This window comes from Crocodylus siamensis, chromosome 11, assembly GCF_052110815.1.
Source record: "Crocodylus siamensis isolate JL-2025a chromosome 11, ASM5211081v1, whole genome shotgun sequence".
In the NCBI taxonomy this organism is placed as follows: domain Eukaryota; kingdom Metazoa; phylum Chordata; order Crocodylia; family Crocodylidae; genus Crocodylus; species Crocodylus siamensis.
In genome coordinates this window covers 27647687-27675044 of record NC_143405.1, presented here as the reverse complement: position 1 = coordinate 27675044, position 27358 = coordinate 27647687, and the positions used below count along the sequence as shown (strand labels likewise).

The window sequence follows — 27358 nt, the reverse complement described above, 5'->3', positions numbered from 1 at the left end:
TAAGTTTGCGAAGGCACTGGTCTCTGCGCTTTTCCCGGAAGCGGAGGTGAGGCGGTTGGGGCCTTTTGCATTTGCGCGGAGCGTGCTGTGGCGAGTAAGTGGGGAGGTAGTGTGGGACGGGCTGCAGCCGGCACTAGACTTCGTGAGGAGGATGGAGGCTGCTGGGCCGGGCGGGGTTTGGGGTCCTGTCGGGCTGGAGGTGGAGGCTGCGCCTCGGAGCTACCTGTGCCCGCGGTCGCGGGAGGAGTTGTCTTGCTCCCTGGGGTTGTTAGTCTTGGGCCCAGGCTGCCAGAGTGAGTGGTGTGCTATGCCCACTGCATCCACAGGCTCCAGCGTGTGGAGCTGAGCAGCACTTTCCTTATCTTCACATCTTGTGTGAACTGCAAGTGATTTCAGTGAAGTCCTGACACTTATGTTTGTTTTCTTCCCAGAGGAAAGAGAGCATTCAAAACGGGCCCGTTAACAAGTAGTGCCCAACACAAAGTAAATGCTGTGGGAAAACAAGACAGGTTACAGTGCAGTTCTGATATGTTGGGAAGTGGAGCCAGCCCTAGAATCTTTATCAGAATATGCTGGGGGGTTTTTAGTGAAAATGCACCCTTTATTTTATATGCAATACCACATTCTTCCGAAAGGTAACATATGCACATATTTATTTTTCTTCCAGGGCCTGTTGGAAGGATGAGTGAACCAGAGCTTCTTCTGGACTCCAATATCCGGTTATGGGTGGTCCTTCCTATTGTTTTTATAACATTTTTTGTTGGGATGATTCGACACTATGTGTCAATCTTACTCCAGAGTGACAAAAAACTCACTCAGGAGCAAGTGTCGGACAGGTAAGCTACCAGCAGAGTGCTGTGAAAATGTCTTGCTAATTCCAAACCTGAAGCTTTGTCATAGAACGTTCAGGTTGCAAATTTAGAAATTAGGAAATGGCACAATTAAAGTTGGCTGTGCACCTTTGTTTCAGTCTCCTGATATAGATACATTATACAGTCTAATTTCATAAGTCTGGCATCCTCAGGATCGAGCACCTGCCAGATTTTTTAAACCTGAGCGGCCAGTCATTGGGAGTATGGGGGGGGCATGTGCCCCCAGATTTGTGTGCAGAGCAGAGGCGGGCTGCCTGCTGCAGGCTGGGGCTTTGCCCCTTGCTGCCTTTGCCTCAGGAGCCCTGCGATGCCCTGCCCACCTGGCAATGGGAAGCACATGGCATGGCACAGCCAGCATACAGTTTCTGGGGCAAGGGCAGTAGGGCACACAGCCCCAGTCCACAGTGGGCACCCTGCCTCTGTCCCACACACAAATCCAAGGGGCATATGCCCCCCCCCCATACCTTCCCCAGGAGTGTACATGGTGGCAGGGAGACCCCCTCCCCTCCCACACTCTTGTATGAGTCCCTTGCGGCTCTGTCCCACTCCCTACCCTGGCCCCATGGTCACATTCACCCCAGGCCCTGCCCCTGCCCCACTCCCTCCCTTACCATGGGGGCCTCATTGTGCACCCCAGCCCCTTCCCCTTCACAAACTTACTTGCTGGGCACTGCTCTACATGCTGGCTGGCTGCATTGCTGTAGGGTTATCATATTTCCAGTTTCAGAAAAATGTGGGTGGGGGGCAGTATTATTGGGGGGGGGGCAGCAGTGTTATACCAGTACTCTGTCCCTCACTCCCAAACCACAGCCACCCAGCCCTGCTGCTGCTGCCCCTCACTCCTGACCCAACAGTCCCCCATATTCTGCCAGGGTATGCGGGGGTCCACCCTCTCCAGGCTTTAAACACCCCCACACACACACCCACAGCCCCTGCACACCTTCACAGATTCGCCTCACACATACCCCACACCCACAGGTTGGGAAAACTATACAAAGTACCTGCATAATTTTTGAGTTTTTCTGTGGCTGATTTTGAGGGTTTTGCTGCGCAATTAAAATCGTGATTAATTGCAACTAATCTTTTTAATCGTGTAACTAATTGTGATTAAATTTTTTATTCGTTTGACAGCCCTAGATTAAACGTACTGTTCCTTACTACCTTATCATGATGACAGAATCAGTTCAGTACTTTACTTTCCCTCTACCGAGAGAGAAATCTTTCATTTTTCCACCCTAGTTTTCCTGATCTTGCAGATGGAGGAGGAGGAATGTGATGAGTTTTTTATTTCACGTCTGTCCTGATTTGAGTGAGTTGCTACAAGCCACAAAATATGTTATTACTCTATAAATTAAAACTTCCATTCATGTGATGTCTGTATATTTTTATGATAGATGTTCCTGAGTCAGCCCTTCTCTATTCATTTAGTGTTCAGCATATTGAACACTAAATATACCTACTAGGAACAAGAAAGACTAGAAATCTAATTTCTTTTTTCTCTAATAATGAGTTTGTTTTCCAGCCAAGTTCTGATTAGAAGCAGAGTCCTCAGAGAAAATGGAAAATACATTCCAAAACAGGTTTGTGTCCTTTTGAAACTGAGCATATGAATTACTTTAGCCTTTTTGTAGAAGATATGTAAAGAAACAGCAACGTAAAAGTTTTAAGTACGTCATTGTTAAATTTAAGAAATTAATATTTGGTTGTCAAGCAATTCATCAAGTTATTTTTCATGCAGTTATGTTCATGTGGTAATTTTGCATATCCTGTTTACAAAATGTTAAATCTTTAAGGAGGAAAGCAAGAACTTAAAATGCTGTAGAAAATCATGTAATGTTGGCAGTCTCTGTCCTGATAGGCACCAGAGTCTGGCCGCAGTTAAATCTAAGAGTATAACAAAACTGGCTGGAGGAAAAAAGTGCACAAATGTTTTAAGTTTCCTTGCTGAACTAATGACATCCTTCCATCAAAAAGTAAATGATATAGATATCCCGGAGAGAATTTTAGAAAGAGAATGCCAGATTGGGACATTGATAAAAGAAGCTCAGTCACAATACAGGTTATTTACTAGGATCCAGGGAAACCTGGAAGACAGAGAGAGAGCAGAAAATGATTTTTATGGGTATCTCTGCAGAAGAGATGCTGGAAGAAGGTAGTGGGAAAGAAGAAATGAATGGCTAGTGTGTGCCCTAAGCCCTGGAAAGGGATTCTTCTACTCATGAGTATATACCTGTTTTGGTTCCCCACATCATTACAATTTGCTCTTCATTTTGTTTTCAGTCTTTTCTGACACGGAAATATTTCTTCAATAATCCAGAGGATGGATTTTTTAAAAAAACAAAGAGGAAGGTAGTGCCCCCTTCTCCAATGACAGGTATGTTAAAACATCAGCTGCGTAGGTAGGGAGCTTTCCTGAAAAGCTGTAATTGTCTTAACTCATCCCCTATCCCCCATATAAACACCATTAAAAAATAGTAGTAAAGAGTTTGTTTGCTTGTGAGGCTAATAAGCAAACACACTGGGCCACTGTCAGTATTTTATATTGATTCTCTGCCTGCTGTATCTGAGCCTTTTCAGTGGTAAACTATGTGCATCTCCATCCCCTCACCCCCCCCCCCCCCACACACACACACACACACACACACACACACTTCCTTCCTGGCACACCGTGAAGATTTCAGTGTCATTAGGATGTTGCAGTTCTAAATAAAACTGAAAAAGATTGTGTAAGAAAAAAATGGCCTGATCACTTTTTCCCTGCTTTATAAAGAACACTTTGTATGTATTTTGTTTTTTCCTTCAATTACTTGTTAACATTAGAATTATCGAGAATGTCTAATCTTTTCTGCCCTGGCTGCACCAAAAAACCTGCTGTATGTGTTGAGTAGAATGTTAATTCTAATGCTTTAACTGATACAGAAAAAATTAAATATTTACAGCTAATTAGTCATAGAAGTTATTTTAAAAATGACTAAAGCAAAATAGTTTTTAAGTGTCTGACCAAAAATTTATTTCCTCTCATTTCTTATTTTCTGGACTCTTGTGAGGTTGTCTTACATGGTAATCTTGAATTACTTGTGGGGGAAAACAGCACATAATATGATTAGGGAGGAAGAACCTTTTCTATCAAAAAGAAGCAGAAAGGAACAGACATCAGTATTTTCTTTGAAAGTTTTTTTAAAGTTATTTCTATTTTTAATCTTTTTGCTGCCATTACATTAAGATTGATTTGAGATTGTATGCCTTGCAAGAGAAATTCAATAAGACGCATCTGTTGGTCAGAATAAAAAAAACATATTTATTGATACAAAATAGAAAGGAAAAGGTGAAATACCATCATTTCTCGTATACTACAGGGCCCCAAATAAGACGGCATCTTGTTTTTGGGAGGCAGAATTTGAGGGGTGGAGGGAGATTTTCCAGAGTCATGGCTGAATGCATGTTGCATGTAGCAGGGACACAGTCCACTTCTCAGCATTGCTCACTCTCCAGATTGGCTGTGGCTATGACAAGGTAAAAGCTGAGCTGCAGATTTTGTATGGAGAGAGTAACCTGAGCAACAGACTCCATTCTTTCTCCATGCATCTGAAAGGGAAGGAAAAGGAAGGCATCACAGCCCCCAGCAGCTATTACAGTATGCCAGTGCTCCCATACCAACACAAAATCAGCTTTCTCACTTGAAATATGCACCTCAAGTTTGGATGACTAACTCTTGGAGAAAGGATGTGGTATTTAGAATCTGAAGAAACAGGCAAATCTCTTTCATAGATTTCATAGACATTTGTGCTGGAAGGGACCCCGGAGGATCATCGAGTCCAGACCCCTGCCCCAGGGGCAGGAAGTCAGCAGGGATCATAGGATCCCAGCAAGATAAGCATCCAAATGTGTTTTGAAGGTGTTCAAAGTGGGTGCTTGAACCACCTCGGGTCCCGCCTGAACCGATCACAGTGGAGTTTGTGTCATCCCTTGGGGGGGCTCTGGTGAACAGTAGTTCCCTCAGATCCTGATGAGCACCCCAGTAAACTTATAGGTGGCCATCAGATCACCCCTGAGCCTGCATTTTGCCAGACTGAAGAGCCCCATTGCTCTCAGCCTCTCATCATAAGGTCTGTTTTCCTGACCTCTGATCATGTGTGTGGCTGTCCTCTACACTCTCCTAAGCTTCACTACATCCTTTTTGAATTGCAGAGCCCAAAACTGGGCACAGTACTCCAGCTGCGGCCTCACCAAAGCCGAGTAAAGCGGGAGAATGACACCCCGGGATGTGCTTGAGAAGCATCTATGGATGCAAGCCAGTGTTTTTCTCACTTTACCAGCCGCAGCATCACGCTGAAGGCTCATGTTCATCTTGTGGTCAACCATGACCCCCCAAGTCTCTTTCATCTGTAGTGCTTACCAGTGTAACGCTACCGAGCCTATAAGCATGGTGCAGGTTTTTCTTCCCAAGGTGGAGAACCTTGCATTTTTCGGTGTTGAACACCATCAGGTTCTCGTCTGCCCATTTCACGAGTCTGTCCAGATCTGCCTGGATCACACTCCTGTCCTTAGGTGTGGATGCTTTACCCCAGAGTTTGGTGTCATCAGTGAACTTGGCCAGCCCGCTTCTGACACCAATGTCCACATCATTGATGTAGATGTTAAACAGTATAGGCCCTAGGACAGCCTTGTGGGACCCCTCTGTTCACAGTGCACCAAGATGATTGATTCCCGTCGACCACCACCCTCTGGGTCCTACTGTGGAGCAGTTCCCCAGGCAGTGCATCGTGGTGACGTCAAGGCCGCAGTTGGCCAGTTTAGCCAAGAGGTGATGGTGGGATACCAGATCGAAGGCTTTTTTTTTTTTTTTTAAAGTCGAGGTATATGATGTCGATCTCTTCCCCCTTGTCCAGGTGATAAGTCACCTAGTCATAAAAGAAAATGAGATTGGTCAAGCAAGACCTACCCGCAACAAACCCATGTGGGTATCCCTCAGGATATTGCCTTCAGCTAGTCTGTTAAGAATGGCCTCCTTGATAATCGTTTCCAAGACCTTCCCCAGGGTAGAGATCAGGCTGATGGGTCTGTAGTTTGCCAGATCTACTTTCCTCCCTTTCTTGAAGATAGGCACCACAGTGGCCCTCTTCCAATCATCAGGCACCAAGAACTCTCAAAGATCCGTGCCAGGGGCTGAGCTATGACGCCTGCCATCTCCCTGAGTACCCTTGGGTATAACCCATCAGGGCTGGCTGATTTGAAGGTATCCAGCCTGTCAAGGTGTTCCTTCACGAGGTCAGCTTCAATGGAGGGCAAAGAATCTCCCTTGCCCAGGCCTCCCTGACCCATAGTGGGCAGCGCCATCCTATAGGGCTGATGGAAAAACGGATACAAAGTACCCATTTAGCAAGTTTGCTTTTTCCTGGGTGTCAGTTGTCCCATCTGGTTTAGCAGCGGTTCAGTGTTGCCCTTGCTTTTCCTCTGGCTCCCCACATATCTAAAAAAGGACATTTTATTGTCCTTGATATTTGAGCTAGCTGGAGTTCCATCGCAGCCTTGGCTTTCCTGATTTGTTCTCTGCAAGTCCGGACTAAAGCAGAGTATTCCTCCTTGGTGGCGGTTCCAGTCCTCCATCCTTTTTTAGGTCTTCCTTTTAAGATGTAGGAGGCCCACCAGTTTCCTGGAGAGCCAAGGGGGCTGCTGTGCCCTTTTGCTGCCTTTCCTCTGAGACGGGATAGACTTTGCTTGTGCATCCAGGATTGCTACCTTGAGGAGCAACCGCTCGGATTTGGCTGAGTGCTCCTCCCACAAGATGTCTGAGTAGTTAGTCTCCCATGACAACCATACACCAGGATTGTGCGGCCGCAGCCAATTCCCTGGTGAAATCCTGGTTAAGGTCTTGACTCTGGGTAGGAGGTCTGTAGTAGACCCCCATCATAGTATCCCCTGCGCCGTGTTCCCCACAATTTTAACTTGAGGGTCTCAAGTCGTCCACCGTGGGTGCCAATGTCAGCTTGCAGGGACGCATCGCTTTTCTTGACATAGAGAGCTACACCCCTGCCCCTTTTGTTCACTCAATCCCTCCTGTACAGGGTGTAGCTGTCTATACCCGTGGTCCAGTCATGGGTGGAGTCCCACTAGGTCTCTGTTATCCCAATGACATGGTAGTTATTTGCATTTAGGAGGAAAACAAATTCTTCCTGTTTATTCCCCAGGCTCCTGGTATTTGTGTATAGACATGCAAATGTCCCCTTAGGGGTTCTTGCCTTGCCTATATTTTGTTCCAGGGCTGGGGCTGAGGTGGGATCCCTTATGTGCCTTGGCCTGCTGGCTTTGCAAGGGCCACTCAACAATCTCTTATTTCCTCTGTCTAATTAGAGTCTTTTAGAGGGAAAACCTCTACTTGAGAATCTCTTGGTAGATCAGTAGTGGCCAAATTTTGATAGGCATGTCACAAGTTAAGTCCACTTCTGCCTAAGTGCCATTCATATACCTCTGGGGGATAAGAATCACTGATGGAGTTTGCACCCTGGGGTGCCAGAATGGAGGCAGGGAAGCTTAAATCTCCAAGCAAAGCAGTGACAGGACTCTGCTGAGGTAGGAGGGTTCACTGATAAAGCCAAGTTAACCCTTCCCTGCCCCTGCAACCACTGCGGTTTTATATGATGAGTGAGGATCCAGAGTACTTAATAGGGCAGCAACTGAAGGACCTGTGAAATCTTAACTTGGTTTTTATCAGTGACACTTCCTCTTATATCCTGTCGCCTCTCCGCTCTACACAGTCAGAGGCTTGAACCTCCTTTGCCCCCATTCCAGTCAATGCCTGGGATTTACACTCTACACATAGTAGCTGCCTATGGTGCACATGGTGCGGGTTGGCCTTCTGTTTGATTGCTTTGCATCTCTTCAGCTCAGAATTTAAAAACATAAAAATCAAAGCATTTATTGTAAACATTGTAAAGGGGGTCTGGAAAAACATTTCTGTGCTCTAGTAGTGCACAGGCATCTTTAGCAAAGGGGTCTCAGGGGAGTTCCATGTCTCTTATCAGCAGCAATAGCTTTGTTGTTTTATGGCCACAGCTGCAACTGATGTCTTTACCCTGTGACAGACTCAGTTGTAAGGCTATGTCTGAAGACACCTTCAGTATTGGGTTTGCCATGTACACACTAACACGGGGGAAGGCAATTATTTTGGGTGGAGGGCCACTTACCCAGTTTTGGCAAGCTGTTGAGGGCTGCATGGGTAGCCCTGCCCCTTGATAGGTGCCCCACCCCCGGTCACTATCTTGGGGCCAATGTCCCAGGGCCAGCAGGGCATAGGCTGGCAGGGGTCTGGAGCTGGGCTGGGCTGCACCAGGAGGGTGAGGGGGGAACTGGCCTGGCTCCATAGAGTATCTCTGTATCTCTGCCGCCCTGCTCTGGGCCCCCTGGCACTGGCCCTAAGACACTGGTGTGAGCCCTGTACTCCTGCTGGCTACCTACCCACTCACTCCCAGTGCTCCCCAGCCCTACAGTACAGGCAGGAGGTGGCACACAGCCGACCCCCTGCTTGATGGCAGGGGGGAATCTGGTGCTGAGGGCGGGGAAAAGCAGTCCCTCACCCGCCCCATGGCCAGCGCTCCCTGCTGCAGCTGCACGCAGCCTGCGCAGGGCTGTCTGGAGCAGGCACAGGCAGCCCCACACAGGCTGCAAGCAGCTGCAGTGTGGGGCACAGGGCAGGTGAGGGGGCTGCTTTTCACTGCACTCAGCACCAGCTTGTAACCTGGCTCTGCTGCCAGGCTGGGCCCCATGCTGGTTCCAGGCTCGCCTGTCGGAGCTGCACGTGGCGGCAGCAGCTGCAGCCCCTCCCCCCGCTTGCCACACCAGACAGTGTTGGCTGCTGCTGCCGCCCACCTGGAGCTCACTTGTGCCCTGGGCAGCACAGAGGCAGTGGTGGCAAACACTGTCTGGTGCAGCAAGTGGGTGGGCCACAGCTGCTGTTGCCACATGTAGCTCCAACAGGCGAGCCCAGAGCCAGTGCGGGGCCCAGGCTTGCAGCAGGGCTGGGTTACAAGGTGGTACTGAGTGTGGGGGTGGAAAAAGTGGCCCCTCACCCACCTCGTGGCTAGCGTCCCACGCTGCAGCCACTTCCAGCCCGCCTGGGACTGCTTGTGCCTGCTCCAGACAGCCCCGCGCGAGCTGCAAGTAGCTGCAGCAGGGAGCACTGGCCACAGGGCAGGGAAGGGCTGCTTTCCTACACACCAGGAAGGAGCAGGGAAGGAGCCTATGGAAAAGTTCAGCATGGGGGCAGGGGGGAGCGGCCCCTGCCCCACCTCATGGCCAGCGCTCCCTGCAGCTGGGCAGTGTCAAGCTGTTTCTACCCAGTCCCTCCAGCGAGACTGGCTTTTCTGTAAAGCGGATGAGCAGGGTGAAGCGGGCAGGAAGGCCTTCACTGGCCTTCTAGCTGAGGCAGCATAGACCCAGTGATCCACAATGCACCCTTCCAAGCCTGACCCCTTTTCTCCTCCCCCCGTCCTCCCTTCCCCTTTTTTTCTTGCAGCCCTGCATGCAGCCCTTACATGTCACATCTAGTGGCTACACATGCCACTTGTGGCTCACATGCCACAGGTTGGCCACCCCTGACTTGGATGACAACCTATGTGCTGCTTGGGAAGAAGAATCAGTTTTTGACTGAGGTTCTCCAAGTGTCTTGTTTACATGAGATTCTGTTTCTTCTTAAGACAGTACAAAGTTAAATGCCCCAAAATATGGATAAAGAAACTAAAGAAGCAACATTTTCCCTAACGTGTACAGTTCAGTAACCAAATTGTGGTCTGTTTGCAGAACTTAAGAGTCTTTTAATCAAGCTCTGGAATCATTACTACCTTTGTTGAAACAAAGTGTTTCAGGGTTCAATCTGTCTTGGCTGGCTAAGCCTGGTTCCTTTTAGAAAGGGAAAGATAACAAATAAGGTGGGGACAGAAACTGAGATGTGTGGCTGTTAGCAGGATGCATAGGTTCAACTGGTATAGTTGCTTAGGACACAGGTTTGGAAATCATGATGCTGTCTGGTTTACTTTTCTCACCTGGTCCAGTTGGAACTTCTTTCAGAGTTAGGTAAGAGCTCAGGCTTTTGACGAGAAATCTTTGGGCCCAATGTGAGTGGTGATACTTACTGAATGCTTTCTGCTAACCTCCATTTGTCTCAACACACTTAAAAACTTTCCAGAGAAGCAGAGGTTCAAATGGATGGCAGGCTTCTTTGATTAAAAATATATGGGCAAAACAGATTTTCACAGGTTCATGCATAAACACTTCTTGCCATTGTAGAACAGTCCTGGTCTCTTTCTGTAACAACTTTGTAACTTCAACAGAAACCTTGAAAGCCCCCCTTTTTTAAGCTATGTACCAGTGTGCAATTGTTTAAATTCCTTTGGCCACACTTATTTCAGTTAAGGTTGGCTTGTTTTGCTTTAGTTTACAACTGTTCCTAATCATTTTAAGCTCAATGAAATCAGTATGCACATTGTGATTCGCATCAGTGTGCCTAAATCCATTTAAAATGAAGACCTTTAGTTCAAGTGTGGCAATTCCAGGTTTTAGCAAGCTCTTAATTCTAACAAGCCCAATTACCACTATCTTTAACTTTTTTCTGTTTTCTTTCAACAGTAATCTTTTATAGCAGCAGTGTTTAACATCTGCAGCCCCATATGCTGAATAAGTGGTCCAGGGCCAGATCCCGCACATGGGATTGGTCCATAGGCTTGGTCCAGTTTGGGGTCAGTCCATAGGGAACAGTGCCCTTGCCACTATGGTGTATCCATAACTGAGATGTGGTTTGCTGTATGCCTCTGTTTCTGGGCAATCTATATAAGTGGATTACACAGTTGAAAAGATAATGGTTTATTAATGCAGTATGTAGGGCTCATCTTTGTAAAGTGCTTTGAGATTAATTAGCAGAAAGTCCTAAGACCATAGGGGTATTATTAGATGTTCATTTAATTGAAATATTCACTCAATCAGCGAATCTACATGGCCTCTTACTTTGGGTTCCTTTAACTAGATGTGATAAAACATCTGTGAAAATGTTATAGAGTCAGTATTGTTTATCCTGCTGCATTGTTTGATCTTTGCCTTTCAGATCCTACCATACTGACAGATATGATGAAAGGGAATGTAACTAATGTTCTACCCATGATTCTCATTGGTGGTTGGATCAACATGACGTTCTCAGGATTTGTTACAAGTAAGCATCCAAATCATATTTCCTGTCCCCTTTCAGTGACATTCTTCAGGCATTAAACATCAGAGCTTTGCTACGTCTGCTTAAAAGTCGACTAAAATAATGGAATGAGCGTGGCTTGTCTTGATCTTTTGTTTTGTCAAATAGAGAGCAAATTAAGAATCTTGACAGTTGTCACAATAAGTACCACTCTGTCCAACCTGAGAAATCCCTCCAATTTCCCCTTCCCAGGACCAATTGTCCTGTTGCAAAGATTTGGGGGGGGGGGGGGGGGAAGATGAAGAGGACATGGAGTAGGATATTCATCTCAAAGAGCTGGAGACCTGTGTCTTCATTTCAGAGCTGGTGTAAGGTATAAACAAATTTTGAATGATGTGCTGACACAGTTTTGCAGTGTTAGTCCTGTGACATTACATTATTATGTTTCATTGTACAGATGTCACTAGGTTGACATTCCTTTGCACAGCATGAAGTGGTAGGCATATATTGCACAATTGCACTCTGTAGGATTTTCCATACATACAGTTGTTGCCTAAAGTTTTGTTTTAGGTAGTGGGCAAAGGGAGATTCATGATACAGCCACAAACACTTAGTCTGGTCAGGATATTAAATTTATTGCATATGTAAGTAAGCAATACAGTTTAAAATAAACAAAACAAATCACACTTACATAGCCTTGATGTCAGAGCAGTCCGTGAGAGTTGATCAGGCTCCAAGGATGCTCTGGGATTCATGCACACCAAGTTGTCATCTTGGCAGCAGGTCTGGTCGGTGTCTTCATACTTTGTCTTTCCATATATACAGTTCTGTTTTCTGTTCGTGCTTCTGCAGTATTTTTCCACTTTTTTGTTACCCACATTACTTAGGACCTTTCCTCAACTTCATTTTGTCATACTCATGCTCACAACCTGTGATTGGCTTGCGATTGGTCTGCCTACAAATAGCTATAACCATAATATTTTCATACATGCCATTCTATTTTGCTGATATGGCAGTCACCATGACTTGACTCAGGGTCATTGTGTGCCTCATACAGCCATCTGACTGCACAGTGACAGGGAAGAGGGGTGCTTCTAAAATAGCAAATCTGACTGTGACAAAAACTGACATGGTCCCCCAGAACCTGAAGTTCTGGGGGAACTGAACTTAGCACCTGAAGTTTCTTCACAGAAGCATAGAAAATTAGGGTTGGAGGGGACCTTAGGAGGTCATCACATCCAATCCCCTGCTTAAAGCAGGACAGTCCCCAACTAGATCATTCCAGCCAGGGCTCTGTCAAACCAAGCCTTAAAAACCTCAAGGGATGGAGATTCCACCACCTCTCTAGGTAACCTGTCCCAATGCTTCACCCTCCTATTGGGAGAGTTTTTCCTAATAACTAACTTAATATCTTAAGTTTTTCCTAATGTCTAACTCCCTTGCTGCAGCTTGAGACCATTGCTCCTTGTTCTGTCATCTGTCACCACTGACAACAGTCTAGCTTCATCCTCATTGGAGCCACCCATCAGGTAGTTAAAGGCTGCTATCAAATCCCCTCTCAATCTTCTGTTCTGCAGATTAAATAAACCCAGTTCCCTCAGCGCCTTCTCATAAATTATGTGCCCCAGCCCCTCACCATTTTTGTTGCCCTCTGCTGGACTCTCCCCACCTTGTCCACATCCTTTCTATAGTGGGAGACCCAAAAGTTGACACAGTACTCCAGATGTGGCCTCACCGGTGGAGAGTAGAAGAGAATAATTATATCCCTCAGTCTACTGGCAACACTCCTACTAATGCAGCCTAGTATGCTATTAGCCTTCTTAGCAACAAGGGCACATTGCTGACTTGTATCCATATTATTGTCCACTGTAACACCCAGGTCCTTTTCTGCAGAACTGCTGCTTAGCCAGTCAGTCCCCAGGCGGTAGTAGTGTGTGGGATGCCCCCCTCAATTATCAGGCTGTGTCCATCTGTTGGCCTTGTTGGTCTAGACAGCCAGTCTGCTTCCAGAGCTATGAGAAGCTTTGTGTGTTATACCCAAGCATCCTAGAAATCCAATTAACCCCTGCTGCCCATCTTGACCCCTTTTAATGTATGTGTCTATACCTATAAGCCAGTTCCCAAAAAAGACCTTTAAATACTGTTTCAAAGCCAACATATCCCCTCCTTGAAGGCTTGACACCTGCACAACATACTGGAGCTTATTGACATCACCTGGAATGTTCATGACATTTGTGGGGAAGACCTCCACCAGTCATCCCGGGAAAAGTATGACAGCATTTGTGGTCAGGGGCTCCAATGGGCTGAACGCTGTGATGAACCCTTAGCCATTGCTCAAATGTCGCCCATACCCCCTCTAACTTGGTCTCTTGCCTCAACATTCCCTAGCCCAGCAACCAAGTTTTAGCCAATTAGGTTTAAATAAGCCTCCCGTACTGGGACTGGGGAATGTACGGCCTGAAATGCCTACCAAACCTTTTACTCAGCATTTCAGATAGCATGTCGCTCCTCAGTCAGTGTCTTAGCTGATTGTCAAAATGGCTATTCAGATCAGAAAAACATTTCATGGTCAGAACCTCTGGAGATCAGACATGTCCTTGGCAATTTTATCCCTCCTGTACACTGGGCAATGCTTTCTTGTTGTCTTAACTGCATGCTTGTTGTCATTGTAGCACTACCAGTGCCCCTCCATCCTGTAAAAGGCTAGATAAATGCCAAGGGTTAGGGCTTTCCCAATTGGCCATAGAAACCAGGCATGGTGTTTGCATGGGAAGGACCTGTTTTGGTCTTCATCAGGATCCGATCCCATAATTTTACACTGTGTTCCCATGTTACATTACTACTTCTACTATACAAGCTAAAATACATGTCTAGTACAAACAAAACAAAAAAGAGGAAAAGAAAAAAACCCCAAAATTATGACAATAAAACAATCAATCAATCCAGTCTTCTGGATCTTTGGTATGGCTGTGAGGCCTTGGAGGCAGTGCTCTGCATGTTGCACCATTTCTTGTAGCCACTCTGAAGGTATTTTATAGCCTATTAAGAAGCTTTATTTTACATTTTATGGTCTAGCACAGTTGATGTCACAATCACTAATAGCAATAGCATTTTACAAACAACAAAACACAATCACATGACACAGTAAAGTTTGATTCCTCTCTGTACCCAGCAAACTTCATGATGCTTCAGTGGTGGTTCCATCCTTCAAAACACAAAGACAAAAAGGGAAGGGCTCACCTCTCTTGGTTAGTTTACTCTCAGCTGGTACACTATGGCTGGCTTTGCTTGTTTTATAGCCATGCTGGCGCTCATCCAAAAATTTCCCCTCCCTGTACCTTGCAGAGGCTGCTTTTACAGCAGTGCTTTCCTTTCAAAGTGAGCTAGAGTTTTAAGGCACCCAGTACGTACCCCAGCCCTTTCCCCACGGTGGTTAATGTGGCATTTTGCAGAGCCTACCCTGTTATGGGTAGCTCCACCCCAGTAACCACACCCAGGAAGGTGGCAGTTTCAGGTCATACCCAGGACCAAACTCCACTCTCCCACTCTGGTCTTCTTTGCTCTTCGTGGGCACAGTCTCTCGCTTCTGGACTTCCTGGCCCCTCCTTGGGCCAGTTGAGAACACAGGCTTCCGGCTATGGCAGCTTTAACAGTGGTCTTTTCTCTGTGCCCCTTCTCTGGACTGCCAAATCATTTGGTCTTATAGGGCCCTGCAGACCCTTCATCAGATCTTTTTCTCTCTCCCTCCTGGTCCCTCCCTTTACCTCCTTGCTGTCCCTCCTTCTCTTCCTTGAGGGGGGATCCCCATCCCCCAGGAAGGGTCCCCAAGGCCACCATGGACCGAGGGCATACCAGCAGCCCATCTCATGCACCCCACTGGAGGGGGTCTATGGGCCTCAGCATCCCACGTCCAGACTGCTGACACCTAAGAGAGAGAGCCTCAGAATAGAGGCTGTATCCTGACCAGATGTACTTTGATGACAGCTCTAGGATTGGTAGATATAGAATTGCTAGTTTGTTTGTATTGTTGCTCTTCTGCTATCACTGTATCAATAAATTTGCCTGTTATCAAATGGAAAGGTCATGGTTGGTCTGAGGGTTGTGCTCCCCTGGAACAAAGGTATAAGGGCTGGGTCCTAAATCCAGTGCCAACAATGACAACCATGTCCCATGTACGCACAGCCTCTGCCCGTTCTAGAGAACTCCAGATTGAGCTCCTCCCCCATGTTTGGTAGTCTGTAGTATCCTACAATTGGGTCTCTCTCACCACACTGTAGTTTGACCCAGAGGGGTTCAAGCTGCTCTTTGGAGCCAATGTCAGCCTTCAAGAAGGTGTACTACTCCCTCACATAGAGAGCTACACCTCCACCTTTCTTCCCTACTCGGTCCCTTCTGTGCAGGGTGTAGCCCTCTGTGGCTATGTTGCAGGCATGTGTGGTATCCCACCAGGTCTCTGTGATCCCTACTAGATCGTAATGCCCACTGGAGAGTAGGAAGGCTTGCTCTTCCTGTTTGGTCCCCATGCTTCTGGCATCAGTGTACAGACACCTGAGTCCTCCAACTGAGACCCTTGATTTCCTGTCACACTGAGGGAGAACCATTCCCTCAGCACTTGCAAGAGCGGTTATCCTAATGTCCCCAGCATTAGAGCTCTTTTGTGTACCAGTCCCTGGGCATGCTTCAGTCAGGGTTTCCCCATCCCCCAGTGATCTTATGGAGGGTGCAATCCAGCCCATCTTCCAAATCGTTAATGAAGATATTGACCAAAACCAACCAGGATCTACCACCCCTGGGGGCACTCCACTTGATACTGGCTGCCAACTAGACATTAAGCCAGTCATTACTACCAGTTGTGCCCAACAATCCAGCCAGCTTTCTATCCATCTGACCATCTGTTCATCCGACCCAGACTTCCTAAGCTTGCTTGCAAGAATGCTGTGGGAGACGGAATCAGAATCCTTGCTGAAGTCAAGCTACATAACGTCCACTGCTTTCCCCACATCCACAGAGCCAGTTATCTCATCATAGAAGGCAGTCGGGCTGGTCAGGTATGACTTGCCCTTGGTAAATCCATGCTGACTGTTCCTAATCACCTTCTTCTCCTCAAAGTGCTTAGAAATGAATTCCTTGAAGGGTCTGCTCCATGATTTTTCTGGGGTCCAAGGTAAGGCTGACTGGTCTGTAGTTCCCTGGATCCTTCTTCTTTCTTAAAGATGGGCCCTATATTTGCCCTTTTCCAATTATCCAGATCCTCCCCTGATCGCCATGAGTTATGAAAGATAGCAACCAGCAGCTCTACAGTTACATCAGCCAATTCCCTCAGCACCCTCGGTTGCATCCCATTTGACCCCATGGACTTCTTTATGTCCAGCTTTTCTAAATAGTCCTTAATCTGTTCTTTCACCACTTGAGGGCTGCTTACCTTCTCCCCAAACTGTGCTGCCCAGTGCAGTAGTCTGAGAGCTGACTTTGCCTATGAAGACCAAGGTGCAAAAGGCATTGAGTACTTCAGCCTTTTCCTCCTCATCTGTGACTATGTTGCATACCCCATTCAGTAAGGGACACATACTTTCCCTGACCTTCCTCTTGTTGCTATGATACTTATAGAAATGCTTCTTGTTACCCTTCACATTCCTTGCTAGCTGCAACTCTAGTTGAACTTTGGCCTTCCTGATTTCATTTCTTCATGCCAGAATAATAATCTTATACTCCTTCCTATTTATCCAAGATTCCGCTTCTTGGAAGCTTCATTTTTGTGTTTAAGCTCACTGAAGAGTTCTCTGCTAAGCCAAGTTGGTTGCTTGCCACATTTGCCATTCTCCCTGCACATGTGGATGGTTTATTCCTGTGCCCTCAGTAAGGCTTCTTTAAAATAAAACCAACTCTCCTGGACTCCTTTCCTGTTCAGACTGCCCTCCCAGAGACTCCTGCCCATCAGTTCCCTGAAGGAGTCAAAGTCTGCTTTTGCGAAGTCCAGGGTCCATACTCTGCTACTCTCCTTCCTTTCTTTTGTCAGAATCCTGAACTCGATTATTGCATGGTCGCTACTGCCCAACTTGCCACCCACTTTTACATCCCCGACCAATTCTTCTCTGTATGTGAGCAATAGTTCAAGAAGAGCACAGCCTCTATTTGCTTTCTCCAACACTTGCACCAGGCAGTTGTCCCTAGTGCTCTTCAAAAACGTCCTGGATTGCCTGTGCACTGCTGTATTGTCCTCCCAGCAGATGTCAGGGTGATTTGAAGTCCCCTGTGAGAGCCAGAACCTGTGATCTGTAAACTTCCACTAGTTGTCTGAAGAAAGCCTCATCTACCTCATCCTCCTAGTCTGGTGGTCTGTAGCATGCACCCACCATGACATCACCCTTGTTGCTGTCCCCTCTAACCTTAACCCAGAGACTTTCAACAGGCCTCCCTCCAATTTCATACTAGAGCTCTGAGCAGTCATACAGCTCTTTTACATGCAGTGCAACTCCTTCCCTTCTTCTCCCCTGCCTTTCCTTCCTGAACAGTATGTACCTATTCATGACAGTGCTCCCACCATGCAAATTTTCCCACTAAGTCTCAATTGTTTGCATTGTTTTAAAATTATTTTTGCCTTTATTGCAGCAAAAGTCCCATTTCCTCTGACACTGCGCTTTAAACCTATGCTTCAGCAGGGAATTGAGCTGCTCACCCTGGATGCATCCTGGTAAGAGCTTTTTTACAGTGTGGCAAGTGTAAGTGAGGAAATGGAATGTTCTGTTAAAATCTTGTGATGACTTATCGACTCTGGAATTGCCTGTTTTGAGAATTTCAGAATTTAGGTCAGAACATGGGTGTCCTGCATACAGGCACTTGTTAAATTGAAGTCTAAAATGCTTGTTTTATTTTGTCAGGGTAAGTTCTGCTTCCTGGTACTTCCTAAATGTATTTGGACTTCGAAGCATTTACACTCTCATCTTGGGTCAAGACAATGGTAAGTTGCTATTATTTTTATTACATTTATTAGTTTGTGTTGGGAGAATTTCTTAAGTTAACATTAGATTCATGAAAGGGTAAGAAATGACATGACTCCTCCAGTCAAAGCCTTGTATTTTGATAGGATTATTCATAAGTGCACTGTTATTAATCTCTTGTCTACAGGGTTGAAAGCTCTTCTATCAGCATGCAGGTTTCTTCTACTTCCCATTTGCTAGTCACTTGCTGCCCATGTCCTTCCCTGACACTGTTCCTAAAATTATACAATCAATGCTGTTGCACAGCTACAAGGTATATTGCCCAAAAACGAGGGGGGGGAAATAAACGCCATAACCAGCCACAAATTAAGCTAGGGTGTCAGGTATCTCAGTCACTGGCAGACCCGTAGGACACCACCTGCTGATCGACTAGGGTGTTACAATTTCTAATTGGTGATCTACACGCCCATATTTCTGCTGCCATGACTTGATATTAAAGGAGTTGGTTCATTACCTGTGCGTGTAGTCCTATTAGTAGTCTCACTGTCGTCCTGCGAGGTTCCTATGTTCCCGAGGGCTCCGCCACCCCTACACCCTTGCCCGTTCCACCAGGATCTGACCAGCCAGTTGATCTTGCAATGTGACCTTGGTTCCAATAAAAAAACAAAACAACGGAAGACAGGAAAACAAGAAAACAAAGCAGGCACTCCTGGCCTGGGTTATTGTTCTTGCTATTTTTAGCCAAGATCAAAACAAATTGACCTTCGTGCTCCCAGCATCTAAACAAACAGTTCTACGCCCCGCCGGGTCAGTAGTCTTGGCTCTAAGTCCCCTCTGTGGGGCTTAATTCTCTGCAAGAGTCTCCTACCAGCTCTCCACGTCGCCTTCAAAGCTCCATGCAGCATGTGTCGGCGCGCTTCTCCTCCTCCTTCCGGTTCTGCACTCCCCACTCTTTCCTGTCCCAGGCTCTTCTTTATACCGGCATGGGAGTTCTCTGCCCCTCCCCAGCCAAAACACTTGGGTAAGGGAGATCTCTGCAGGGCTCCTTGGGGCTGTGGACCTGGGGTCGCTAAGCCTTTGCTTAGCCCGTGTGCTTTGGAGCACGGTGGCTCTTCTTTTTACGTAGGGGAACAACAACGGTCAGGACATAAGTAAGCCCATTGTGAACCTCTGCTTCATTCATTTGCTGCTAAGAGTGGTCCTATCCAATATCCATCTGCTTTAGATAGCAGAGCTCTTGTTATCTCCCAAAAATCCAGCTGTTGCCCTTTAGAGTACTCTCTTGTAGATCATCCCTGACCAATCAGTGCTTATCCAACCTCTTCTTGAACACCTCCAATGACGGAGATTCCACACTGTTCTAACAATGATGTTTTCCCTGATGTCTGATGTAAACCGACTTCTTTGCAGCTTTAAGCCATCCATTCACATTCTACTCTCTGCGGCAGGAAAGACAAAGCATTTTCCCTCTGTCACAGCCCTTCAGATATTTGAAAACTGCTTTCCAGTCCTACTTTAATCACCTGTTCCATAACCTTTTCTCATAGAACTTATCTTTCAAGCCTTTTACCATTTTTAGTTGCCCACCTCTGGACCCTCTCTAACTTCTCTGCATCCTTTTTAAACTCCCGAGTCCAAAACTGCGCACAGTATTCTAGATGAGGTCTAACCAGTGCCAAGTAGAAAGGCACTATCACCTCCCATGTCTTGCACCTAATGCTCCTATTGATGTATCTCAATACTGCATTGACCTTCTATGCAGTTGCATCACACTACAGATTCATACTGAGTCTGTGATTCACCAAGATGATTAAATACTTATTCATACTGCTGCTATCCAGCCAGCTGTCATTCATTTTGTATTTGTGTTTTTGATTATTTTTCCTGGGGTGTAGCACTTTGCATTTCTCAGGACTGAATTTCACCCAGTTGACCACGGAATGGGCAAGTGGTGCAGCACATAGTCATCTCATCTCAGTGCTCTCATTTATTCAGCCCCTGCAGGGCAAAGATAATGCTTCTTGGAAAAGTCTGATGCTAAAAAGATCTTATTCACAAAACTAGTTTTTTCTCTCTGAAGATCCACTATGAAAACGGGGAAGCAAAACTATTTCTTTTAATAATTCCTTAATCCCTTTCACGACAGTAAAGGCCTCCAAACTTGCATCATCTCCAGAGTACTGTCACAGAAAGTCCTAAAAGTCACCACAGGTTTCTTCCACTTCTAGTACAGATTTCTGCCTGCCCTCATGTTATGTCTTAGCATTTCATTTGTTCAATCCAAATTTTATTTTCCTTCATAGATTGTGGCTGTTAATAATTTCTGTGGAGCGTTATTCATTTTGGGGAATTGCTTAATTGTGTCCTTTAGTAAAATATTCCTTGAGGAAGTTAAATATATTCATCCAGACTGAGGTTTGAGTGACTTCAGCTCCGGAAGTTGTTAGCTGAAGATGGTAGAGCTTGTTAGCTAATGGCCTAGTATTTCTGCTTTTCTGGTTGCCAGTTCTGTCTAATCTGTATGTGGAGAGTACTCTAAAAATTCATAAATCTGTCTTGGTGCCCAGCAGAAAGGAAGAAGTTAACAGGTCAGAACTTATCTTTTTCATTCCATCTCATGAGGATACGTAACTTCAGAAATCATGCTGCAGGGTCAGTATTGATGAGGTCCAGAATTACAATGCTAGTATATTTTCAAGAGCTCTCTGTCTACTTAGAATAAGTAACTGTTGTGTACTCTTGTGTCTCATACAGCTGCAGACCAATCTAGGGTGATGCAGGAACAGATGACAGGGGCAGCAATGGCTATGCCTGCGGACACTAACAAAGCATTTAAGGTACAGTATTTCCTGCATTTTTATCTCTCTTTACAAGATTGTGTACCTCACACAATCCCTTCTGCCTTATTACGGGTCCTCTGCAGAAGTAAAAGGTAAACAGAGGGGCAGACAAGGGTCTCATACCAGTATACCTAAGAACCTCTATTATAGGTAAATAGTGCATTCCCATACAGAATAGTTCTCTTGTTTTTTCACTGGTTTTGGAGATTTAAGTGAGCACAAACATAAAAGATTTATTGATGTAGCATACTGATGTTTTCTAAAATAGAAATCTGACTAATCCTGGCATTCAGAAAGAGTAAGGCTGGATAATGAGCTTTAAGCACCCACTCCAGAAATTCAACGTGGCATATGGCTTCAGGATCTTCGAAAACTCCTGGCGCTCTGGTGTAGTGCCTGAAGACTGGAAGAAGGCCAATGTGGTGCCGATCTTCAAGAAAGGGAGGAGAGTGGATCCGGCTAACTACAGGCCCATTAGCCTGACTTCTGCCCTGGGGAAGATCTTAGAAAAGTTTATTAAGGAGGCCATCCTTGAGGGACTGGCCCAGGCTAACATCCTAAAGGATAGCCAGCACGGATTTGTTGCGGGTAGGTCTTGTTTGACCAATCTCATTTCCTTCTACGACTAGGTGACCTATCACCTGGACGAGGGAGAAGAGATTGATGTCATATATCTTGACTTCAAAAAAGCCTTTGATCTGGTATCCCATGATCACCTCTTGGCCAAACTGGCCAGTTGTGGCCTTGGCTCCACCACTGTCCGCTGGCTGGGAAATTGGCTCTGTGGTCGAACCCAGAGGGTTGTAATTGATGGCAGTCACTCATTGTGGTGCCCTGTGACCAGTGGGGTCCTTCAAGGCTCTGTCCTTGGACCTGTACTGTTCAACATCTTCATTAACGATGTGGACATTGGAGTCAGGAGTGGACTGGCCAAGTTCGCCGATGACACCAAACTTTGGGGCAAAGCATCCACGCCAGAAGATAGGTGGGTGATTCAGGCTGACCTGGACAAGCTCAGCAAATGGGCAGACAAGAACCTGATGGTGTTTAACACCGAAAAATGCAAGGTTCTCCACCTTGAGAGGAAAAACCTGCAGCATCTTTATAGGCTCGGCAGTGCTACGTTGGATAGCACTACAGAAGAAAGAGACTTGGGGGTCATCATTGACCACAAGATGAACATGAGCCTGCAATGTGATGCTTTAGCTAGTAAAGCGACCAAAATGCTGGCGTGCATCCATAGATGCTTCTCGAGCAAATGCCGGGACGTCATTCTCCCCTTGTACTCGGCCTTGGTGAGGCCGCAGCTGGAGTACTGCGTCCAGTTTTGGGCTCCACAATTCAAAAAGGATGTGGAGAAGCTTGAGAGAGTCCAGAGGAGAGCCACGCGCATGATCAGAGGTCAGGAAAACAGATCTTATGATGATAGGCTGAGAGACATGGGACTCTTTAGCCTGGAAAAGCGTAGGCTCAGGGGTGATCTGATGGCCACCTATAAGTTTATCGGGGTGACCACCAGGATCTGGGGGAACGTTTGTTCACCAAAGCGCCCCAAGGGATGACTAGGTCAAATGGTCACAAACTCCTGCAAGACTGTTTCAGGCTGGACATAAGGAAGAATTTCTTTACTGTCCGAGCCCCCAAGGTCTGGAACAGTCTGCCAGCGGAGGTGGTTCAAGCACCTACATTGAACACCTTCAAGAGTAAATTGGATGCTTATCTTGCTGGGATCCTATGACCCCAGCTGACTTCCTGCCCTTTGGGCAGGGGGCTGGACTCGATGATCTCCCAAGGTCCCTTCCAGCCCTGATGTCTATGAAATCTATGAAATGGTCCCAACTACTCAGTTGCCTTGAGTCTACTAGAATGGGCTTAGGATGTTCTGAGGTTAGTGTGGTTATTAATAGACCAATTTGCATACAAAGAATGATTAATTTGGATAAGTTCTACATTGATTTCCTCCACCTTTGGGCTGTCTTCCAAGTTTAACAAATAGGCTGGATGTCTCCCCAGAAGATGTTTGGGTCTAGGTAAAACTGAAACAAGCCGAAGTGTCTGATAGAGCCAAAAATCAGCCCCTTTTCAGTAAGTGCTGAGGCCAAAGCAAAACTTAATCTTTATGAAGAACCACCAAAGTGTGAGGGGAAAATAAGTTACGGAAGCTTAGAGTTTCCTCGTGTGTCTGTCAGAGAATGCACTGCGAAGGCTGCAGTCAAGGACAGATAGCATAAAGTTTAAGTTTAAAGTTTATCAAGGCCTAAATTCAAATCCAGTAAAGTTATTTGAGTCTAGACTAGGACTATCTGGAATTCTAGATGTATCTACTAAGTGTACTCAGCAAATACCTTCCTAGTGAATTAGGATAGGAGAAGTAACAGGGGGTCCTGCCAGAAGTTCATTTCAGTTAAATTGATCTGCTGGAGTGGACATGTGTAACAAGTGGGCAATCTTGGGGCCAGTCTGAACATTGGCCCTCCCACCTGTCTAGGGCAGTCTGCCCACCTGCCTCGTCTGCCACACCTTTGATATAACTTAAGTTGCCAAGGGTGAATACACAGCTCTGAACCTTCCCTTATACTGTGTCCAATGCCTCACAGATGGCCCCAAATCACTGGAGCCTCAACACCCAGCTTCCTCAGTGCGACACACAGCTACCCTACCCTTCACTGGGCTGCTGGGCCTAATGTCTCTTGGGCCACAGGCCCCACTCAGTGGGCTTTGGCCCTGTGCTGTTCTGTCAGGGTGTGCTCCCCTAGCCTTTTCCCTCCACAGGGTCACCTACAACACAGCGGGCACTAAGGTTTTCCAGTGCCCCAACCTGACTTCTCATGGGGGAAGCACAGGTGTGGCATTTCCTGAGGACTGCTCCGCCATGGGCAGCCCCATCACACCATCCTTCCCAGTAGGGTGTAGTTTTAGGTCATGCCCCAGGACCAGGAACCTCCTCTATCCCCACAGTTCCTATCCTCAACCTCCAAGCTGTTCTGGGAGCAGCAGATCTCCAGCTGAATGATGTTGTCCCTTTGCCCACCTGCAGCAACTGCCAGCTCTGCTCTTGGGGCCTAGCCTTATACCTAGGCTCCCAGCCTTTCTGCCAGTCAGGTGGCCACCTGCCTAACATGTGACTGCCTGAGCAGGTCTGCTCCCACCTGCAAGCTGATTACTGCCTTCTCAGGCCCCTTAAAGTGGCAGGCACAACCTGTGCTCTGCCACAACATGTGTATGGAAGTTTGAGTAGAAACTCTGGTAGATACTCTAACTACAGCCTGAGTATTGCTGACCTCAGATGGCATATAGGAGATTCAACCCTGACTCTACAGGCTTAATAAGGTCCATAGCCCAGTGAAAACTTGTAGGTGCCTCATTTCTTGAAGGGGTTATGTATCTTCATCAATTCTGTCAGTATCCCTGTAAAATTCTCAGAGATTCAGCTGTTCTTCTCTACTTAATAGTTGTATCCCAAATTAATTATCCAAGTTATGGAGAGGTGCTAGTTTAGAGGCAGGGAATTATTTTGGGTGGAGGGCTACTTAATGAGTTTTGGTGAGGGGTCAAGGGCCGCATGAGTAGTCCTGCCCCTTGACAGTTGGACCACCCTCTAGTCACCATCCGAGGATGAGACGTCTAACCCCTACCCTTGACCTTTGCTACCCCCTTGCTCCTGGAAAATACTCCTTTTGGGAGCGGGACTGCCATTTTAGAACCAGAAAAAAACCAAATCATACACTAAGAGTCAAACACCTACTATAACACATTTTAATTTTGTTACGAAAAATATTTTTGCCATGATTTATGTTTCTGTATCGTATATAAAGTGACTGCATAATAAATCAAAAAATAATTCATCATCTTGTAGGCAGGTATGTGGGGGGGTATATGGTGGGTATGTGTGTGGGGGGTGGAAGGGGTATATGGTGAGTGTGGAGGGGGGTCTATGGGTGTGAGTGTGTATGATGGAGTGTGGTTGGATGTGGGTGTGTATGGCGGGTGGGAGGGTATAAGTTATGTTGGGTTGTGCTTATGTGGGGGCAGAGTGTGAGGGAAGGTGGGGGGACCCCCCCATGATGCAGCAGCAGGCAGGGCACTCAGGCACCTGGCAAGGTGTGGCTCTGGCCAGCACTGCACATTGCAGTGTGGGGTGCAGCTTCCACCAGCCGTCTGTATCACCAGCATTCCCTACCACTCATGTTCAGTCCCCGCACTCACTGGGCACAGCAGGGAAGCTTTGGGTGCTGTAGCCAGCTGCCTTCCCTGTCAGGACTGCACAGTGCAGGAGGGAAGCCCCAGGCACCTTCCCCTGGTGGGTGGGGAAGGCAACCAGCTCCAGCATGCAGGGCTTGCTTCCTGTGCCCAGCAAGTGCAGAGGCTATACATGCATGGCAGGGAGTGCCGGTGATACAGACAGCCCAGTGGAGGCTATTCCCCTCACTGCGATGTGCAGCACCGGCTGGAGCCGTATCCCACTGGGCACCTGCAAACTGAGTGCCCCACCTGCTACTGCTGAGGCATGGGGGGAGTGTGGAGGGTCCCCTTACCCTTGACCCTCCCTCACCCACATGCTGACTACCCAAGCTGCATGCTGCCACCACCCCCCTGGGAATGGGCTCTGTGCTGCCACCAGCCCCAGCTCCTTGCTCCTGCCCAGCACCAGCTCCACCCCCTGCTGCTTCCCTACCTGCTGCCTATAGCCAGCAGGAGACCAGGGAAGCAGAGCAGGTCTCTGGAGGCTGTAGCAGCCCCACCTGGAAGCTACCTACTGGCTGGGCCTGAGCCTTGCCGCCTACAAGGGTAGGAACAAGCGCAGTAGGGTATGTTTGAGGAGTGTGTGTACAAGTGGGCGCTTACTCCCACCCTCGTAGTTGGAAGGGCTGGGTGGGGTTCAGTTCACTGGTGAGTACCATGGGCCAGATGAGAGTATTTTGCCCATCCCTGCACTAGTTCCACCCCCACAACACACAAACCCAAGCAGTATGGTATTTTAGACATACTTGCATTAGAGTAAGGTTAATATAGAGCTTTATAGACAGAAGAACGAATCATTTTTCAATCCGTAAGATATTTTAATTGGCCAACTATCCGAATAATGTTTATCTCTGGCAGGAGACTTCCTCTCAGTATTTTGAAGAAATATTTGCTCTGTGAAAGACATGCTAGCTAGACTTTAAAACTGTGCACAACCCACAATTCTTCATTTGCTTATATAAAAGTTACATTGTACCACCTTTGCAAAGAATTTACCCAAGAGAAAAATGTTAATACTTGGTCCTGTTTCTCTACTCCTCTCTGCTCTCATTGTAGACAGAGTGGGAAGCTTTAGAATTAACTGATCATCAATGGGCATTAGAGGATATAGAAGAAGAGCTCATGGCGAAAGATCTTCATTTTGAAGGCATGTTTAAGGAAGAGTTGCAGACCTCCATCTTTTGAAAGCTGGATTGAATTTGAGTGTATGCTTGGCATTTTAAAAGAAAACTGTTGTTATAAAAATGTGTGATGTATTTTAGTGATGCTCAGAATAAAAAAGGCCGTGCTCAGAACACCAGTTTTTAAAGAATTATTTATTCATACAGAGCTTGGAAAAGATTATTTTTTCCCACCTGTATTCATGGTATATTTGAGCCAAAGGAAATTAATATAGGCTTTCAGTTATTAAGGAGAGGGTATCATTTAACATTTTAAAAGACATACATGTTTCAGTTTTGATCTTGGTGGGGGGGGGCGACTTATTGGCAAACAGTTTCTACAGCTAGCATAAACAAATAGTTTTGGAGATAAAGACCAACTTACTGGATTTTAGCAAATCAAGTAGTGTATTAGATAATCTATCTTTACCCATTTAAAACATCATCCAGTTGACTTGTATTACTAAACCAACCTTTACAGAATAAAATTAGATCAGAATAACAAAAGTTGGACATTCAAAATTGATGTACCAAAGAATTAGATAAGTCATCTTCAGAATCAGCCTCAGGATTCCATTTCTTGAAGGTTTGACTCTTTTTCCTTTTCCTCTTTTATGTTTATTGTCATTTACTGTTTTAACCATGAGATTATTTTGTCAGAGGAAAGAAAAGTTATATACTTGAAAGAATACTTTTAAAAGAGTAGCAACAGCTGTCAGAATTTTGCTCCTTGTAAGGCAAGAGAAGGAATCCCTGGGGCAGAGAAAAAGAAACCAAGGTTTGAAGCGTGCTTGCCTGCAGTTGACCAATCGCCTAGGATGCATACAGCTACAAAGGAATCTTCCTTTTCCTGGTGCTTCTGGAGGGGAGGGGGAAGGCAGGCAAACTCTCTTACCCATTCACTGGCACCAAAGTGGCTACTTGGTGTCAGCTGATCCTCTAGTTCCACGAGCTGGAACAGGAAGTGTCTGGGTACCAAGGCTTACTCGGATTTGAGAGTGCTTCATTGTTCCCTCCATCTTGCACACTCTGTTTCTGCTCTTTGCTTGATCTCTTAGTTTCCTTTTCCTGACTGTGTTCCTAAAGCCTGCTCTGGACTGATTTCCTAGCTTTCTGACCCAGCATAGCTGAA

The 27358-nt window shown here is 46.4% G+C and overlaps 1 protein-coding gene across 3 annotated transcripts; it reads left to right on the top strand.

Annotated features, from left to right (window-relative positions):
* Window positions 1-4: 4 nt before the first annotated feature.
* Window positions 5-26361, top strand: EMC3 (ER membrane protein complex subunit 3). Of its 3 annotated transcripts, none has more exons than XM_090021348.1 (9): window positions 5-94; window positions 668-836; window positions 2395-2452; window positions 3153-3246; window positions 10966-11070; window positions 17656-17737; window positions 17925-18004; window positions 20739-20821; window positions 26127-26361. In XM_090021348.1, exons 2-9 carry the CDS (start codon window positions 682-684, stop codon window positions 26139-26141), a joined length of 672 nt encoding a protein of 223 aa, XP_089877474.1. In that variant the 5' UTR covers window positions 5-94; window positions 668-681; the 3' UTR covers window positions 26142-26361. The 3 variants fall into 3 exon arrangements, with proteins under 3 accessions (XP_089877474.1, XP_089877472.1, XP_089877473.1); XM_090021346.1 differs by having other exon boundaries at window positions 26123-26361; XM_090021347.1 differs by having other exon boundaries at window positions 19-46; window positions 26123-26361.
* Window positions 26362-27358: the final 997 nt, after the last annotated feature.

Coding starts and splice junctions, on each gene's coding strand:
- EMC3 (XM_090021346.1), top strand. CDS start 682: ATGAGTGAACCAGAGCTTCTTCTGGACTCCAATATCCGGTTATGGGTG. Junction 2,453..3,152: donor GAAAATACATTCCAAAACAG/GTTTGTGTCCTT, acceptor TTTTGTTTTCAG/TCTTTTCTGACACGGAAATA. Junction 18,005..20,738: donor CATCTTGGGTCAAGACAATG/GTAAGTTGCTAT, acceptor TGTCTCATACAG/CTGCAGACCAATCTAGGGTG.